The 20112-nt window shown below is 40.5% G+C and overlaps 1 protein-coding gene and 2 pseudogenes across 1 annotated transcript; 2 read left to right on the forward strand and 1 right to left on the reverse strand.

Moving 5' to 3' along the window:
• LOC143273807 (ubiquitin carboxyl-terminal hydrolase 29-like) overlaps positions 1 to 20112 on the forward strand; it is a 219847-nt pseudogene that overhangs the window by 12382 nt on the left and 187353 nt on the right.
• On the forward strand, positions 7802 to 8126 carry LOC143272997 (elongin-B pseudogene; annotated as a pseudogene).
• On the reverse strand, positions 13586 to 19298 carry LOC143268392 (ubiquitin carboxyl-terminal hydrolase 29-like). Its single transcript, XM_076550542.1, has 2 exons — positions 17409 to 19298; positions 13586 to 13654 (listed from the first exon to the last, which is right to left on the reverse strand). Exons 1-2 carry the CDS (start codon positions 19296 to 19298, stop codon positions 13586 to 13588), a joined length of 1959 nt encoding a protein of 652 aa, XP_076406657.1.

Here is a 20112-nt window from a genome sequence, read left to right on the forward strand (position 1 = left end):
AGTGTTTCTCAGGCATTTGAGTTTCCACTTTTGCAAATTCTGTGTTTAAATCTGTATCCCAGTGTTTATTTGGATTGTTTTCTTGATATCCAGTTTTCTGGATTTTTTATTTATTTTGGGTATTAGCCCAGAATTAGATGTGTACTTGGTAAACATCTTTTCCTGATCTGTCTGATCCCCAGATTCTCTCTCTCTGTTTTTTTTTTTTACAAGATAGGTTTATCTGTGTAGCCTTGGCTGTCCTGGAACTCTCATTGTAGACTAGAGTGACATGGAACTCAGAGATCTACATGCCTCTACCTCTGAGTGATGGGATTAAAGGCATGGACCACAACCCCTGGTTTTTCTCCATTTCTTAGGAGCAGAGCTTGCCTGGAACTCACTGAGTTCTGTGTCTGGGCTGTACCTACTGAGTGATGGAATTAAAGGTGTAACCCACCATGCCCAATGTAGATTTATTTTCATCTTATACAACTCTGTGAGCACATGCTTTGTTCCTTCAAAAAGCATCGGATTCCTGAGAGCTGGAGATACCAACCTTTGTGAACCCCCACCCACCCTGCAGAGTGGGTGCTGGAACCAGAACACTGGTGTCCTCTGGAAGAGCAGCAAGTGCTCTGAAACACTGAGCCATCTCTCCATCCTCTTTTCTGTATCTTCTTTCTCACTCATCCTTTTTTCTATCCCCAATCCCTGTTCCTAAGAGATGGTGATATGAGTTGTGGGTGTGGTAGAGATCTGCCCCGGAATACTTGAAGTCCTTGGCTTGATCCCCAGCCACACACCAACTGAGCATCAAGGAACAACCCCCTAACTCCAGCAACCCAAAGGTGGTGGATCTCAGGGATGAGGAGTTTGGGGTCATTCTTTACTACATAGTGAATCTGAGGCTGTCATGAGCTATATGATACCCTTTCCCAGAAAAAGACATTTTTTTAATGAGTATGTATTTGTAGAAAGTAATGGGCTTCATTAAGACATTTTGTAGAGGCATACAATGTACACAGGTTATTTTTGCCCTGTTCATCTCTTTATTGTTTGAGAACCTCAGACAAGCATGTATGTTGCTGGAGGGCTTCTCTCCAGGTTCCACCAAGCCCCGCAGTTCCATAATCCACGTATAAAATAATCACTCAGATACTTATATTATTTATAAACGGTATAGCCGTGGCAGGCTTCTTGCTAACTGTTCTTATATCTTAAATTAACCCATTTCTATAAATTTATACCTTGCCACGTGGCTGGTGGCTTACCAGCATCTTTACATGTTGCTTGTCCTGGCGGTGGCTGCCGCCACCTTCTTCCTATTTTCCCAATTCTCTCTCCTTGTCCCACCTATGCTTCCTGTCTGGTCACTGGCCATCAGTGTTTTATTTATATAGAGCGATATCAACAGCACATGTAACAATTTTGATCAAATCCACCCCAGTTTCCCTTCCCTCCAATTCCTCCCTTATCCTCCCCATCATTTTTCCATCTCAACTTCATATGTGCTTTAAGAAAAACACACCCACCATTCATCTACATCCTCTGTCCAAAAAAGTCTTCCCACCCGCTTACTTGGGAGTCTCTTGTCTACTTTAAATCCCTTTGTTTAAACAATGTAGATTCTGCATGTGAGAGACAATTCGAAGTATTTGTCTCTTGGAATCTGGCTTATTTTTACTTAACATAATTTCCATTCCAAATTTTCCTGCAAATAATGTAATTTTGTTCTCTTTGGCTGAACTAAGTGCCTCTGTGTATATATACATTTCTATGCATTCTTCTCTACATCTCTTTTATTTAACCTTTGGCCTGTAGTTGAATTTTTTTCTATAAAAATTCATAGTGAATCCCTACTTGGTGGCATACATCTATAATCCCAGCAGAGGCAGAGGCAGGCAGATCTCTGAGTTGGAGGTCAGTCTGGTCTAAGAGGGAGTTCCAGGACAGGCTCCAAAGCTACAGAGAGAAACTTTGTCTCAAAAAAAAAAAAATTCATAGGCATTCAGGCCCCATTTTTACCCTGACATTGATTCCTTCAGATAAACACCCAGAGCTTTAGCAGGGTCAAACTGTAGCTCTGCATTTTGTTCCTTTTTTAAAAAATTTTTCTTTGTAATATTAATTTTGTGGTTTTCTTTGTTGTTGGTTTTTTGTTTTGTTTTGTTTTGCTTTCAAGAGAAGATTTCTCTGTGTAGTCCTGAACAGGCTGGCAAGGAACTTAGAGATCCACCTGACTCTTCTGCCTCCCAAATGCTGGGATTAAAGGTGTGATATACCACACAGCTATTACAGTTTTTAATTAAAGTATTTAAATTTAATATTATTTATTTACATATTGGGTTTTTTGAGAAAGGGTTTTTTCTGCCTAGCCCTAGTTGTCTAGGAACTTGTTTTGTAGACCAGGCTACCCTCAATCAGAATCTCCTGCTTCTGCTTCCACTGGCTGGGATTAAAGCTGTGTGATATTGTGAGTAGCTACCTACCTCTGTGCTTTTGATTGGTTTTTCCTAACGATTAGAGATGTTAAATACTTGTCATGTATTTATTGGTAATTTGTATTTCTTTTTCTGACTGGTGAATGCTTTTGCTTATTCATTGATTGGATACTCAGTTCTGGTTTTTGTTATTGCTGTTTGTTTTTGAGATCTTTATATATTCAGAATGATGTTGATCTCTTGTCAGAGAAAAAGCTGGCAAAGATTTTTCTCCCATTCTCTAGACTTTCTCTTCCCTCCTATGAGTGTTCTTTCTGCTGTTCAGAAGCTTTTGAATTTGAAGCAGTTTAATTCTTCAGTTCTTATAGGTAAATCCTGAGTCATTAGAATCATATCCTGATTCTAATGGGGACATGATCCGGGTCTCATGGAGTCTTTCTTCAAACTCTTGGCTCTGTAGTGGAGGATAACCTTGAAATTCTGATCCTACTGCCTCCACTTCTTCAGAGTTAAATGATGTATGTATACTACTAGGTAACATTGATGAGGTGCTGGGGATCAAACCCAGGTCTTTGTTCATGGTGTGCAAGACTCAATGATACCTGTAGCTCCTGTTGTGTTTGTAAGACAGGGCATCTCTGTGTAACACCCCAGCTGTCCTGGAACTCACCTTTGTAGTTCAGGCTGTCCTCAAAGTCAACCTTAGACTTACAGAAATCCCCCAGAAGTTGCTCTGCAGCCAATGAAAGCTTTAAATTTGTTTTCTTTTTTCCCAACATAACATTTTAATTGGTTATTTGGAGATTCACATAATGCATTCTGATTATATTCACTTCCTCCACTCCCTGGTGACCTCTCCCAAAGAAAAGATAAGGAGGAAAAAAAATCAAGACAATTTGTTAATGTATTTACTGGAGCATAGTCAAACTCCCAGTGTCCAGTCTCTTAAAGAAAACAGTCTTTCCAAACCCCCACCAGAGGTCATTAACAGTGAAGAGTTACACTTCAGGATCCCTATTCCAATTTTAAAAGTTCTCGTCAATGACTTCCTGTTAGTTATTATTCTGCTCTGTGTTATTCACTAGGCAGCACTGTTTACCATGCAAGAAAATCCACCAGTTAGGACAAAACCCATATAAGGGTTTTTAGGGGAAGGAAACAGAATGGGGTGCTTAGGCCCATGGGAAATGATTGTGCCAAAGAAAGAGAAGGGGTAAGATGGAACTGGCTTTTTATAGGTTCCCGCCCGACACCCCCATTGCACAAGTACATATGGGCTTAAGCAGCTATGCTCCGCCTGCATATAGATTATGTGATCATGCTACATGGAAATTATGAGACCAAGCATCACAGGGATCAGGTAGGAAGTAAGGCACCCAGAATGACTAAGAGTCTCACTAGAAATTCTACCACTCCCTGTCTACTCTGTTTTTTTGGGGGGGGGGTGAGAGGGGTGGGAGCGAGGTTCCCTTAGAAGCCTTCTGTGTTTCTTATTTTCAGCTGTGGGTCTGCAGTCATCAATACCACTGCAAAAGAAGCTTTCTAGCCCCTCCCCCTCTTTGTGAGCCTGCCTCTGCCTTTGCCCACTTGGTTTGGAATTGTGGATTTCATACCTCAGCCTCACAAGTAGTTGAGATTACAGGCCTGAACCCTAGGTCCAGATATATTTTTTGTTTTCATTTGATTTTAGAAATGATTTTTAGTTTTATTTTTTTAATTTTAATTTATTTGTATAGTTGTTTTGTCTTCATGATTTTGCATCTGCCCTGGTAGATTACACTCTTTGTTTTTTCTGATAATTCCTTACTATTCGTTCCTTTTTCATTTCAGAATTTGGAATGTATATTCTGTGGTGAGGTTATATGTCAGAAAAATGTCACCTGCATGGTTTTCTTTTTTGTAGAAAGGGTTTTGCTGAGTAGCCCTGGCTATCCTGGAACTCACTATGTAGACAGGTTGGCCTGGAATTCAGAGACCTGCATGCCTCTGCCTCAGTGCTGAGTGCTGGGATTAAAGGCTTGCACCACCTGGTAGAAATATGTTACTTTACCAGGAGCTGCCAATGTAAGGAGTGCCAAGAGTTTCAGTGTCTGAATGGACTTTGGACTCATTATTATTACATTTACTTCGTGTGTGTGTGTGTGTGTGTGTGTGTGTGTGTGTGTGTGTAACATATTGGGTATTGTCATCAGAGGACCACTTACAACAGTTGTTTCTCTCCCTCCATCAAATGGGTCCCAGGAATGGAAATCAGGTCCACAGGCTTGGTCGAAAGTAGCTTCACCTGCTGAGTCATCTTGTCAGCTTGGGCTTTGGGCTTTTAGATAGTGTTGGAATAGTTAATGATGACAGATCTTTTGCAATTGGACTGAATGCATTTTGTGTGATTAAGTCTCTGAACACGTGAAAGCCAGCACTGGCTATCCTGGAACTCACTATGTAGACAGGCTGGCCTGGAATTCAGAGACCTGCATGCCTCTGCCTCAGGTGCTGAGTGCTAGGATTAAAGGCTTGCACCACCACCACCTGGTAGAAATCTGTGACTTTACCAGGAGCTGCCAATGTAAGGATTGCCTAGAGTCTCAGTGTTTGAAGGGACTTTGGACTCCTTATTATTACATTTACTTGGTGTGTGTGTGTCAAACACACATGGGTGTTGTCATCAGAAGACCAAAGCCAACCTGACCTAGAAAAAGCCTCATTGAGACTAAATTTCCAGGTGATGGTAGGTTGTGACAAGTTAATGAATAGAACTAACTATCACAATTAAATATTGAGATGGCAAAAGACAAAGCAAATTAATTCTGAATGTGTCTTCCAAAGAATGTGCACAGCTTCAAGGGCTCAATAGTTAAAGTATGTATTGTGCTTTTTCTTTCATGTTTTTAGATTACAGGGGTTGTCTTTGAAGAAAGAATGTCTCCATTTTTCCCTGGCTCTTTACAGCTTTTTACAGGCTTTCCCTGTAAAGCCTTCAGGGAAAGCACCAGAGCTGGCTCTGCAACATGGGACTCACAACCATCAGAGAAGGTAATTAAAGTTCTCTTTAAATGGACTTAGGTGTTTGGGAAACTCGGTCTTCTCACCCAAGGGGTCACAACTGTAGGTGAGAGTGAAAGTTAACATGGGTTCTGCTCAGTCCTCTGAGACAAAGCATTTTGTACAATTATTGAGAGATTTGTTAAGATCTAAAGGAACAAAATATTCAGAGCAACAACTCTACAACTTCATATGCTTAGCCCATGAAAGGGGAGATAAACTAACTCCATGTTGAACATTGTATAAGCTGAAGTATAGTAATGTATTGCTTGGGACTTGTCAGGAGGAAAAAAGGGAAAAGGGAAAGTGTGTGTGTGTGTGTGTGTGTGTGTGTGTGAGAGAGAGAGAGAGAGAGAGAGAGAGAGAGAGAGAGAGAGAGAGAGAGAGAGAGAGAGAGAGAGAGAGAATAATTTCTCTGTGACACATCCACATCTTCACAGGTCTTGTCTGGGTAGGCTAAAGGAGACTCTAGCAATCAGGCTTCCCCATGGTCACAGAATCATACTGGGGCTCTCACCCTCATGAATGACATGGCTGGCACTCAAAGCCCTCCAGGCTGCAGCTTTTAGGGATGCCAGGGTCTTGAGAAACAGAGAGTTCCAAGGAATGACTTGTGGAACTCCAACACTGTCACATGATCTAGCTTGACAGCTCAGAACTTGGGTTATTTGTTTGTTTGTTTGCTTGCTTGCTTGATTTGTGTTTAAATGTTTTTTTTCTCCTAGCAGAAATGTCTCAACTTAAAACTCGCTTTATAGAGAACATTTTTTGCTATTCCTTCATGGTGGAAAAAACTCATTATCAATGATCCCTTCAGGGGAGAAAAAATTAAAACAAGTCCAACTTATAGTATAGAAACAATTGCAATCAGGGCATAAAGCACTAAGACAATGTAGTTTAAATTTCTAGAGGTATTAGTCATGCATTATATGGAGGATGTTACCTTCTTCTGATCATCTAATTAATGCTTAAATAAATGCTTAACTTTTATGGTAAGAGCAAAATTTAAAATTTGGGGGTCATATAGGAACTCTCTAATCTGTTTACTAGAGATCTCTCTGTGTTTTTTAAGTTGCTTTCTGAAAGCTCTCAATTAAATTTTACAACAAAATGTAGCATTTAAAACAGAGCAGGCTATTAATTTATCAAATAATGTGATTGCTAAAGTGGTAACTCACAATAATCCCTTACTGATAAAGAGTCTATAGAACTTATTGTGCCTCTAAATAAAATACAGGTCAATTATTTGTTTCACACCTACAATAACATTAGCATGTTAGTTGTATTCTAGAGATAAATATCCACAGTTTTCCCTCTTAAGATTTTTAAAGATAGATTCTGTGTAATACCTAAAAGTACATCTAAAAATCCACAGATTTAGGATATAAAAATTTTTTAGCCACCTGGTGGTGGTGGTACATGCCTTTAATTAAGGCAGGGGAATCTCTGTGAGTTTGAAGCCAGTCTGGCCTACAGGGAGTTCCAGTACAGTCAGGGCAACACAGAGAAACCCTCTCTGGAAAAATAGAGATTGCATTTAATGTTTTTAGAGATGACTTAAAAAAGGACAAGAATGTGTATGCTGTACACAGATTCCACATGCTCCTCAAGCTTGTACCCATCCCAGGTGATATAGCTTAGAAGTCACACTTGCTAGAATCAATCAGCTTTAATTAGATGCTTCTCAGCCATTAAATATTTTTACAGACTTTGCTCTTTATTTAAATTTGGGTGAGAGTTTATTGGATCGATTTAGAAGAATCAGAGTTGTCCGATCATAAATGGACAGCTTTGGATTCCCAGTTTGCCCACCCTCACCCAAAATAGCTATCCTGAAAAACATTATGGTTCAATATTAACTGATGTTATGTATAAATTAGCACATAGAGAATAGAGGAATCTCTCTGTTCAATATACTCCTTATATCAAGATTTATAAGATCATTGGGTATGGTTAAAAAGTCTGTAAAGTCTCCGGTTACAGGTTTTTTTTTTAAATTTAACTTAAAACTTGTAACAAAAGGCTGAAGAGAAAATGAGCTACATATATGTGATTTTAATTTGCTATAGCATATATATATGTGTGTGTGTGTGTATATATATATATATATATATATATATATATGTGTGTGTGTGTGTGTGTGTGTGTGTGTGTGTGATTATATAACACATATCTATGATTCAAGTCTTGTGTAAAAAATTAGATCTGCTATAACATATAATAAGTGTGAGGGGCTCAGGGCTGAGTGGGGGCGGTGTAGATGATAAGGGAGGGAACAGGGCAGGGCCGGGGCTGCATGCTGGGGTTGACACGGGCTTGCCATCCTAATGGGATTTCTCATGATTCGCCGCCACAAGACCACCATCTTCACGGAAGCCAAGGAGTCGAGTACCGTGTTCCAGCTAAAGCGTGTTGTCCAAGGCATCCTCCAGTGGCCTCCAGAAGAGCAGCAGCTGTACAAGGATGACCAGCTCCTTGATGACAGAAAAACTCTGGGAGACTGTGGCTTCACTAGCCAGACAGCACGGATACAGGCCCCAGCCACAGTGGGCCTGGCCTTCGGTGCAGATGATGCCTGTGAAGCCCTGCACATTGAGCCCTTCTCCAGCCCTCCATAGCTTCCAGATGTGATGAAGCCATAGGATTCTGGAGGCAGTGCCAATGAACAAGGTGTGCAGTGAGGTTCCCAGGCCTAGAGACCTATTGCCTCAATGAAGACAATGTGGCTGTCAAAATAAAAGGATACTTAAATTAGGAAATATTTAATAGATGACTACATCGTTAATTTAGCACCCATTCAATAACACACTTTAACATTAACAAAATACAAATTGTATCCTGTCTTTATTACTAAAACTTCAATTTTTAATTTTATTTTTGTACAACATAATAAACTTAAAATAACAATGTAAACAGAATTAGGATGGATTAAAAATAAATTAAAATGAAAAGACTTTTAAACTATCTACTAAATAATAAGGCATAAAAATACAAATATAATTATATACTTCTCAAATTACCTTGAAGGCCATAGGAAATTAAACCAAAATACAGTCAATAAAAAATAGATTATTTTAAAGGGTTTTTTGTTCCTTTTTGTTTTTTGTTTGTTTGTTTGTCAAAAACTAGTTTGTAACAGGCTAAAGATCTGTTATACCACACTGTAGTAAAAGATAAATCCTTTAAACAAGTTCTTCCTCTGTGGAGCTCTCATGCTTGGATATTATTCACATTTTTGCTTTCATTTATAACATGAGCTGATTCTAAATTTTCTTTCTTACATAAAGGAAAAAAAACTCTGTTAATCCTACCTATCCATGAGCATGGGAGATCCTTCCATTTTCTGAGTTCTTCTTCAAATTCTTTCTTTAGAGACTTAAAGTTCTTAACAGGTCCTTCACTTGTTTAGTTAGTGTTATCCCAAGGTATTTTATATTATTTGTGAATATTGTAAAGGGTGATGTTTCTCTGACTTCTTCATTCCATTTTATCATTTGTGTATAGGAAGGCTACTGATTTTTTTGAGTTGATCTTGCATCCTGTTACTTTACTGAAGGAGTTTATCAGCTGTAGGAGTTCCCTGGTAGAATTTTTGGGGTCACTTACGTGAACTATCATATCATCTGCAAATAGTGAAAGTTTGACTTCTTCCTTTCCAATTTGTATCCCCTTGATCTCCTTTTGTTGTCTTACTGCTCTAGCTACAACTTCAAGTACTATATTGAATAAATATGGAGAGAGTGGACAGCCTTGTCTTGTTCCTGATTTTAGTGGAATCGCTTTGAGTTTCTATCCATTTAATTTGATGGTGGCTGTTGGCTTGCTATAAATTGCCTTTATTATGTTTAGGTATGTTCTTTGTATTCCTGATCTCTCTAAGACCTTTATCATGAAGGGGTGTTGGATTTTGTCAAAGGATTTTTGGGCATCTAATGAGATGATCATGTGGTTTTTTTCTTTCAGTTTGTTTATATGGTGTATTACATTGACACTGTTGGTGAGAGTGCAAACTTGTACAACCACTGTGGAAATCAGTATGGTGGTGTCTCAGAAAACTGGGAATCAGTCTACTTCAAGACCCAGCTGTACCACTCTTGGGCATATATCCAAGGAATGCTCAACCATCCCACAAAGATACAGGTTCAACTATGTTCATAGCAGCATTATTTGTAATAGCCAGAACCTGTCAACAACGTAGATGCCCATCAACTAAAGAATGGATTAAGAAAATGTGGTACATATACACAACAGAGTACTACTCAGCAGAAAAAAAAATGACATCATGATATTTGCAGGCAAATGGATGGAACTAGAAAATATCATCCTGAGTGAGGTAACCCAAACCCAGAAGGACAAACATGGTATGTACTCACTCATAAGTGGATACTAGATATAAAGCAAAGAACAATCAGCCTGGCAACCACAGAACCAGGGTGGCTACATAGCAGGGGGGACCCTAGGATGACTGTGGTTTTACTCAATCACTGGACAAGCTTCAGTGAAACATTTCATATTAGGATAAGAATTTATACTGTATTGAGCTAAAAATAAATAAAAAAAAATGAGGGACTTGGTGGGAGGAAAAGAAAGAAAGAAAAAGAAATTGTTTTCTCCTTCAGGATTTTCTGTGATTCTTTCTCAGGTAATTCTAAGTATCCTGTTACCTAATAATTGAATCGTAACCTCAAAATTAAAACTGCACTAAATTTAAAGTTATCAAATTTTATAGCCTTCAGTTTAAATCTTTTTAAAAAATCAGTGACCATTGTTCATTAAATATGTTTTGTTTGCTTTTAATTTTATACTTTTCTTTGGTCTGATAAATGGTCAGACACTGACAAGAGATAGAATTTTAAAACACCACAAAAGCCTAACCTCCATTAAAGGCTAGCTTAAGACCCAAGGAACACACACTCAGGGCTCCCTCTGCCTCTCCCACTCTCTCTCCTTCTCTCTCTCCCTCTCCTCTGATGGTAGAGACTGACTCGGGCAGCAGGAAGCAGCGTGGGACCAGCTCTCAGCCTTCCAAGAATTCGAGCAAGCACAAGAGAAAGAGCTCCTAGAATTGGTGCTCTTCAGGTCTTGAACTGGCCAAGAGGCCATGACTAGGGGCTGGGACCACAGGTTACCCCAGGTGGAACAAATACCCACTGCAATAAAGACATTATATTATTCCCAGCTGTTAGTGCATTCCCAAGGGGAGAGGCAAAAGACCTCCTACTTTCAAGATCAAAGCACAATGAATAGCCCAATGTAGACCCTTCAAAACGCCTGATAACTATCCTGTGGCCAAATTATCCCAATTCTGCAGCCATGCTAGGTAAAGCGAGCTCAGATTCTCTGACTTTGAGTAAGGTCTTATGGGGGAGCCTCTGTGGGTCCACACACACTAGGCACCTATAAACCCGTTACATACATACACAAGGACACATATTTTAAAAGACAAAACAAATATATGTGAATGAATGAGCTAATCCTATCTTCAAGAGAAAGTCTCTGAGTTTAAACCTCGATGTTCTCTGTAATACACTCAAAAATTGTAACCATTTTGCAGTCCATTTTTAGCATGACTATTCCATGCCATTATATAAATGAAGTTCCTCATATTTCTGAAGTGCTCAAAGGCCCTACCTAGCGTGAAATCTTTTCTGGTGTCCATCAAAATACAACTTCTCTGCAAAGCCTTTTCCACACTCAGAGCATTTATAAGGTTTTTGCACAATATGGAATTTTATGTAGGCTTCTTTGCTGCTGAAGGATTTCCCACATGCATTACATGCATATGCTTTTTATCCACCCTGATTTTTCTGATGTTTTCAGGTTTGACTTCAGAGAGTCTGATTGTTGAACGAACATCATCATTGCTTGGGAGAAATAACTTTTCATGTACAGCACCTTTTTGCTTAGTGAATTTTTTTTGTGTATTGATACAGTTCCTCTCTTGAGACTCTTCTCCACATTCATGGACATCCTAACATGCCTTTCCGTATTCTGCTCCTTTTCTGAACTGAATTACAGAGAAATGTTCTATTAGAAATTTCCACTCTAGTGATTTGAGATGAGGATGCTGGAAATCACCAAGTGGGGCCATTCTGGTCTCAGGAAGTTGGCCTTAGTCTAAGGAAGTGTCTGATCAGCTATCTCAACCAAGGTGGTTGGCTACCAGGGATGAACTGCCAGCAGCACTGGTCAGGGGCTGGAGAGATGCCCACTTCTGGACTCACATAAACATGCTGACGCACAGATACACACAATTAAACATAAAAGAAACCAGTACTGGAGAAGTGGCTCAGCAGGTAAGAACACTTGCTACCCTTCCAGAGGACTCCAGTTAAGCTCCAAGCACCTACTTCTGGTGGCTCATAATTTCTTATGACCCCAGATCTAGGGGACTGATGGCCTCTTTGACCTTTAGTGCCACCTGAATACACATGCCCTACACACACACAAACACACTAAATTTAGAAAAATTATCCTTAAACTAAAACAACAAATGGGCTGTGTGGTGATGGCTTGTGGTAAAGCCCTGGCTGTGAGAGTATCAGGACCTGAGTTTGAATCCCCAGGACTCAGGTATAAACTGACATGGCAGAGACACTTCTGTAATGTCAGCAAAGCAGAGACTGGAGAATTCCCAAAGGCTCGTGGACCAGCTAGTCAGTTGTATTCAGGAGTGAATGAGAGACCTGGTCTCCAACACAGTCAAAGGGTGAAATGAGGCTGAACCTCCAAATGTCCTGTGACCTCCACCTGGCATGACATGACATGAACACGCTCACGTTCACACTCACAGACATACACATCAAACAGACATAGACACAGACACACACAAGCAAAGCAATAAAGCAATCACAAAATTAGGCTCCACACTCCTCTCTTGCTTCATCCTAATCCTGACTCACATAGGATACCCCAACAGTGAAAAGTGGACCAGAAACAAACCTGCTCAACCTAGAAAAGGTCCTTGTCTATTTCAGACTTCAGGCCATCACCCCTCTCCTCAGTCCCAAAGCCCTCCTCACCCACAGAGGCCAGGTTGCTGTAGTTCTCCAACATCACATCCTAATACAAGTGTCTGTGCTCAGGGTTCAAACCCTGCCACTCCTCTGGGGTGAAGGTCACAGTGATGTCCTCAAAGGTCACTCTCCCTGTAACAGCAAATCTCCATCTGTAGGAATCCATCACTGAAGGCAGGTGTGGTGCCTAATGCCTAGAAACTCAGTGTTCAGAAGGCTGGGGAGGGAGGATTGCTGTGAGTGAGAAGCCAAACAGGGCTAGATATGAAGTTCCAGTGCAGTGTGAGACCCTGTCTCAAAGTGATAACAAGGCTGGGCTTGTGGTGCACACCTTTAATCCCAGCACTCGGGAGACAGAAGCAGGAGGACCTTTGTGAGGTTGAGGCCAGCCTGGGAATCTATATTGTGAGGTTCAGGTCATCCAGGACTAGTCATGGAGAACCTGTCTCAAAAAACAAAAACTGAAACAAAAAAAAACTCAAAACTAACAAAAGTCTTAACAAAAAGATTCCAATGGATTCTAAAGACTAGAAATATAAAATTGTGTTCTATGGCCTTGTGAGTAGAGATCACTGAATACTATACTCTTGCAGAAAACAAATTGAACCTTTAAATATTATGCAATCTAATCAAAACCCTGAGGCTAATCAATGCATCCATCTTACTGAGTCATGGTAAAAGAAAAGACTCCAGGAACTTCATGTTTCAATGTTACATCTGGGGATGAAGTCTAGACAAGATGGGTGCTTTCAGGGAACTAAACGTGTTCACCTTGTCTGGACATGCTGGTATATTTACTCATGCCCACAATAATACTTTTCCTGTCTTTTTAACATGTTCATGTATATTCAGGGCTTATTACAGAGAGGAATATGTACATTAAAGAATAAGGAGATAAAAGCCAGGGTAATGGTGGTGCATGCCTTTATTCCTAGCACTTGGGAGGCAGCCACAGGCAGCTCTGCCAATTTAAGGCTAACCTGGTCTACAGAGCCTATTCCATCCAGGACAGCCTACATAGAGAAAGCATTTCTCAAAAAAAAAAAAAAAAAACAAAGAAACAAACAAAAAGAGAATATCCCTTCCTGCCAGGATAGTTGTAAAAGTTTAGGTCTGAACAAAGTCATCTCCTGCCCTCTTCTCCACAGTAGTTTTGGAGGTGGTCTCATTCTTAGCCTGTGGAGGGGAGAGTATTTGACATTGGATATAACTGTCACATCTTCTCTTCATACAAGGGTTTGATCAATTGCAATTCCCAAACTCAAGGCAGAGAAGTGCTGGTTCCTTCTCAGATGTCCACTTGCATGCTCTGCCAGTCTTAAGAATCTCTTTTTGCAACAGGGTGTGGTCATGCCTAAGACCTGTTTTTACATTGTCAGTTGTTGGATCTGTAGATCTCAAGGCTTCCCTCTGCTCTGCTTGAGGCCTCGCTGAGGATAAATCTGTCTGTTCCCTAAAACTTTCCTATCTGTTCTACCTTAGGATCTTTAGTTTTATTTAGGAATTCTAAGTTCAGGGTCCAGATTGATGGCTGTTAAGGTCCAGCACCTAAATGTGGCTCACAACCCTCTCTGGCTATGATTCCAATGCATCTACCCCATCTTGTGGTCACTGTGGGCACTGCATGCACTTTGTGCAGAGACAGAAGCACACAAAAAACCACAAAGGTGAAATAAATAATTGCATTTCCTGATGACAAAGGATGTTGAACAATTCCTTAAGTGTATCTTGGCCATTTGAGATTCTTCTGTTGAGAAGTCTAAGTTTAGATCTGCACCCAGTTTTTTAATTGGATAATTGGGTATTTTGAACCACTGTGCTCAACTAATCTCTTCTTTCGCCTACCACCCTCACTTAATTTTGCCCCATATTTTATACATTACCAGGCTTTTAGTATGTTTTCTACCCTCACAATGTTAACTTATGCAGATGTTCTTACACAGTATGTTACTGGGAATTGTATTAGCTCTTTAAATTAGCCACAAAGCTGTGTTGTGCCTTTTTGATGGTGGAAGTGGGCAGTGCTATAATGTAGAGGTGTTTTGTCTGCATACCACAAAACCAGAAGAGGGCATTTGATCCTCTGTATCTGGAGTTACAGAGAATGGAAACCACCACGTGGATTCTGGGAAGAGAACCTTGGTCCTCTGAAAGTGTAGCAAGTGATCTTAACCCTTTCTGCAGCCCAAATAAGGAATTTGGAAAATATCCTTTGTGTGGTGTTTTCACCTGTGAGCTTGCACATGTGAAGGCCAGAGGACATGGGGTGTTTTCTATCACTACCCACATGTTTCCTTTTCTTTTTTTTTTTTTTTTTTTTTTTTGGTTTTTCGAGACAGGGTTTCTCTTGTGTAGCTTTGCGCCTTTCCTGGAGCTCACTTGGTAGCCCAGGCTGGCCTCGAACTCACAGAGATCCGCCTGGCTCTGCCTCCCGAGTGCTGGGATTAAAGGCGTGCGCCACCACCGCCCGGCATGTTTCCTTTTCAAAATACAATCTAACTGTGAACAGGGCCCCAGACCTTAGCACATTGGTCCAGCAGTTTTCTCTGGTGAATGTCCCACACCTGAACCTTACACTTCCCATTGTGGCCATGCCGAATGGTTAGTGAGCTGTGGAATCCACCCTTGTCTACTCCCCAGTGCTGAGTCACAGGCACACACAGCCATGAGGAGCTTGTTATGTGGGTGCTGGGGATTTGAACTCAGGTACTCCTGCCGACAGAGCAAGTGCGCTGACCTGCTGAACTATCTCCCCAGCCCCTTTAGAGGATCAGTACAATGTTTTTGTGCGTCTGAAACAGATGTGGTGTGGGTATCTCAGATCAGGCTGCACCCCTCATAGCCAGCAACCCCAGCTGGTTTCCCTCTCCCCTTGCTACCCAGGAATCAGGTTAACAGGCTGAAAACAAGTCTGTCCTTTGGGCTATGTATTAAGGAAGTCTGCTGCTTCATGGCACAGGATCTCTTCCTACTCCTGGGAACTAAGGGGAACCTTGCTTTGTCTTATGAACTGAAATGTTCTCTTTAGAACCCCACCATGCAGTTTGTGCTAATATAGGAGGCTCTCACCTAAAGGACTGTCTGTCTCAGACCCCCTGTCCCTTGAACCCCTCCATTTTCTCATATCATCAGGATTTGAATATAGCAAGTATATTTGACACTTCAAAGTTTATTAAAAGTGCTTTTAAAATGGTATTATGCTCGGCATTGTGGTCCAGACATTTAAAAACCAGGGCTCAGTTGGCAAAGCCAGGAGACATCCGTGTTATAGAACACAAGATCTAAATAGAGTTCTAAGCCAGAGAAAATTACATAGTGAGATTCAAAAACGTATTAGATTTTCACTCATTGATTTAAGCATATATGTGCACACGTGCTGGCTCCTCTAGAGTCAGAGGACAGCTTGCAGGACTGGTGTCATCAGCCTTGGTGGCAGGTGTTTGCATCCACAGAGCCCTTATGGAGCTTGTGAATTTGCACATTTTAACACACTCTCTATTTCATTTCCTGTGCAACCCAGAAGCAATGCCCTGCAATTCTGAGAAGGAAACACAAAACCAGTTGGTGGGCAGCTCCGTACTTTCATCAGCAATGAGTCATGAGCACATATACAAAACAATAGGTTTTCTTTTAAATAAATTGACAATAGAATGGTATACATTAAGTGATGGAGAGCAACCAATATCATGAAAATCTCCAGATCACATGAGTAAATCATATATACACTGATGAAATAAGACATTTTACACACCACTTCTCAAACATTTAAGTCCATCAGTACTTGTTTTGAACCCATTATGATGTAGGATACTAACACGGGGACATTTAGTCAGTTCCTTGCTGTGTTGTGTTGGTACAGAATGACATCTAAAAAGCCATTGTGTTAGGTCTGGAGAAAAAGGCTCAGTGGGTAAGAGCACTGGCTGCTTTTCCAGAGGGTCTGGGTTCAATTCCCAGCACCCACGTGCAGTTCACAACTGCCTTTAACTCCTGTTTCAGGAAACCCAACACCTTCACACAGACATACATGCAGGAAAAACACATTAAATAAAAATAAATATTTTTTAAAATATTCTCCCATAGATGGTAGCAGATGGAAGGCAAAAGAAGTTTTATCTCTGAGTTTGGGGCCAGCCTGCTCTACAGAGTGACTTCTAGAACACCCACAACCACATAGAGAAATAGTCTCAAAACAACAAAAATAAGCAAAACAAAAAAAATGTAAAAAGCATCACTATAGTCTTGTAGGAGAAAATGGTATATAGCCTGCATCACGAATGTATGGGTTTTGGTCCTAATATGTTGTTTGTTTTGTTTTGCTTGCTGAGTTTTCAATTGACCTAAATGAGTGTTAAAAATGGATTCTTCTAGGACGTGTGTACAGCCAATAAGCAATGGTGAGAAAAGATCCATAATTCTTCTTTTGCTCTTTAGATGTTCTAAGTAACTAGTACTCTGATGCCTTTTTCAACAGCCACTCAAATATCTCCTTATGCATGTAAAAACAAATGTATCCACTGTGAAGATGAATCTTCTGAATCAAAGCCTCTGGAATCTCGAACACTCGGACATCATTGTACAGGAGCCATGCTTGCTTTTGAAAATCATACACATTGCTTACATAATGACCTGAATAATGGGACCTCCCAAAATGGCTGACAAGACTGACAAGTCTGTAATTCTGAGGATCATCTCTCAATACCACATTTTTTGACTCATCAACAGCATCTACTGTGTTGTTGCTTCCTGGAACATTGTTATTTCTAGGATTCTCTGATGTACCAAGGGAATCTTCATTATCTTTCTGTTCTCTCAATTTTGAAGACTTATTCACATCCTTCTCTGTGTCCTCCTGAGTACCCTCAACACTTGGAGGTGATGCCTGAGGAAGGAATTCCTTGTGGAATCTATTCCTATAATTAGAGAGCACCTGTTTTGCCATATTTTGAGATCCTTCAAGAATCTTTCCTTCATTAAGATCACAATCATTGACAATCTTAGTGTTAGTGTGATGATCTGACATTCCATCTGCATTAATTTTCTCATAGTTCTTCACATTACTAGATGGTATTGACTGGCTGAGAGGCATCATCCCTTCAGGGACATTTGGGACATCACGGTCATCAAGTGGGACCTTATCAGTCAAGGGAAATGGTGGTTTCCTGTTTTCATTGTAGTGGGAAGATACATTTAGATACTTAGAAATCTCAACTGGTTGATGACTCTTCACCAACAACCCATTAGCGGTCAAGTGGTAGCGTTTCAGATGAACAATGAGGACCCTGGGGAGCCTCTTCAAAGTGTACCTGAGAACTGAATTCTTGTTCTTGCACTTCGCACAATTATGCTCAATTTTTACTGGTGTAAAGAAAAGATCAAGGGACTTTTGGATAGATAGAGGCTCTTCTCTTGTCCCTTGGTGCAGGTCAACAGAGAGGTAATTACTCACTTCAGTGTTCAGAGTAGCCTCACCACAGGCTTCACAAACAATGGAGCTCTGCAGCTCTAATTCAAAATTAGCACTGACAGGACAAACAAACCTTTTGGGGGTGGCAGTCTCAGCATTTGTTGATGGTGATGACCTCTCAGCTTCATTATCCTTCTCAGTGATCCACATGGCATTTAGTTTTTCCATATTCACTTTCATCTGGTCTAAACAGTGACTGAGAAACTCAAGGGCATCATTCTGTTCATTACCCAAGAATGTGTTTGCAACCATAGAAATGGATTTCTTCACATCCCTGAGTAACATTCCTTTGATCACCATATTCTGGATATCTTTCCAGACAAGCAGATGGCTTAAGGGCTTGATAAGATTATCATTTGAAACTTTCTCCCATGGGATATCTTGTGTGAGCAAATCCATTGCAAACGTTGGAATCCCAAAAATAGATTGTAAAATGGAATTCATGTAACACGTGTTTCCCAAATTGGGGAAGCCTTCAGGTTTCAGTTCCTTTATATAAATGCCTTGAGAAGGATGGACTTCATTATGTGTGTATGTTTTGGTCTCCTGTCTAAACTTTGATCCACTTTCGTCAGACCATATTTGTGTTGGAAGAACAAAGACATATAGGTTAGGACCCAAGCGGGTGTTGGGGTTGAATGAAGGTTCCAGTTTCCCAATGTTATGCTTCTCCTGATCTCTTAAAGCCACTGGTTTCTCTCCTTCGATTCTTTTATTCCTGGAGTTATAGGTTTTGGATTTCTTTTCTGATTCAGGATTATTTTCTTCAAGAATGTCCTCATTCACTTCTACAGTGGATGTTGATTTTCTCTTCCTGTTTTTGCTCTGTGTTTCTCCACTCTCTTTTTCAACATGACTGCTGCTGGAGTTTGGCTCTGAAACTGTCATCTTCATGGGCAGTGGAGTCCCACTTTCTTCTGTAGTATTCAAGGATCCACAAACTCGCTCCTGGTGTTTCCTGCAAAATGGATCACTGCTTTCAGGAATATGCTGATTACTCTTGGGTTCCTCGAGTTGTTGGGATTCAGATAGATGAAAAGAATCCAGGCAATTCTTCAACCTTTCAACATCTGTGGAAGATAACTTGTCAATGAGTAAGGAAGTGTCATCTTTCAGAGTTAAATGCAGATGATGCTCTCCTGTCTCACAACAACTAACCATTACACCTGCAACATTATCACCCAGCTGAAAAACCCTGCTCCTTCCTTCCAACTTCAAGGAAACCACCAGATTAACCTTCTGTTTTCTTTCTACTATTTGGATGACTGCTTCTTTCCACTGAGAAGCCCGGGTGTGCTTGATCCGGTTCGAGCTTCGGATTTGGACAAAGCCATTTATCTCTAGAGGAACCATTCTTTCTTCACAGAGAAAGCTCCTGTAATCTAAAAACAAACAAAAAACACATTACAGAGATTGTGACTCAAAATACATTGATCACAATGTATATGTAAAACTCTAACTGACCAAAATTGGCTTTTATTTCTCTCTTCATGCCTCAATACTACAAAATGGGAAAGCTTATATTTTCTTTAAATATTTACAATTATGATTTATCAATTACAATTAGCAGAAACTGGAGTCACTTATAACCTTTAAATAAAAATTATTTAATTATGTGTGTGTGCATTTGTGCACATATGAGTACAGTGCCCTCAGAGTCCAGAAGAGGGCATCAGAGTCCCTAGAACTAGCATACAGGCAGTTTTGATCCACCCAGTGGAGGGGCTAGAAACTGAGCTCAGGTCCTCTGTAAGAGCGCTGAGCCATCTCTATTACATTCTCAAGTACATGCTTTAACCTCTGAGTTATTGAAGCTGTGTTCATTCTCTGGAAGACACGCTCAGAGTGTGTTTGCTTTCTCTTTTTCTGACCCCATGTTTAATTGTGATGGTTAGTTCTATTTGTCAACATGCCACAACCTACCAGCACCTGGAAATTGAGCTTCATGAGGTTCCCCCCCCATTGGGTTGGCCTGGTGGATTATCTCGGTTGCCTTAGTTAGTGTGGAAAGACCCAGCTTTAAAGTGTGTGGCAGTATTCCCTGCTTTAGTGTATGGCACTTTTCACTGCTTGGGGAACTAAAGTATATAAGGGTAGAGACATTGTCTGCATGCATTCATTTCGCTCTGCTCCTAGCTGTGACTGTCATATGACCAGCTGTTTCAAG

This window comes from Peromyscus maniculatus, chromosome 1 (genome assembly GCF_049852395.1).
Source record: "Peromyscus maniculatus bairdii isolate BWxNUB_F1_BW_parent chromosome 1, HU_Pman_BW_mat_3.1, whole genome shotgun sequence".
NCBI classification, from domain to species: Eukaryota; Metazoa; Chordata; class Mammalia; order Rodentia; family Cricetidae; genus Peromyscus; species Peromyscus maniculatus.

Coding starts and splice junctions, on each gene's coding strand:
- LOC143268392 (XM_076550542.1), bottom strand. CDS start 19,298: ATGGTTCCTCTAGAGATAAATGGCTTTGTCCAAATCCGAAGCTCGAAC. Junction 13,655..17,408: donor CTCAAAATATGGCAAAACAG/GTGCTCTCTAAT, acceptor TCCCCTCCACAG/GCTAAGAATGAGACCACCTC.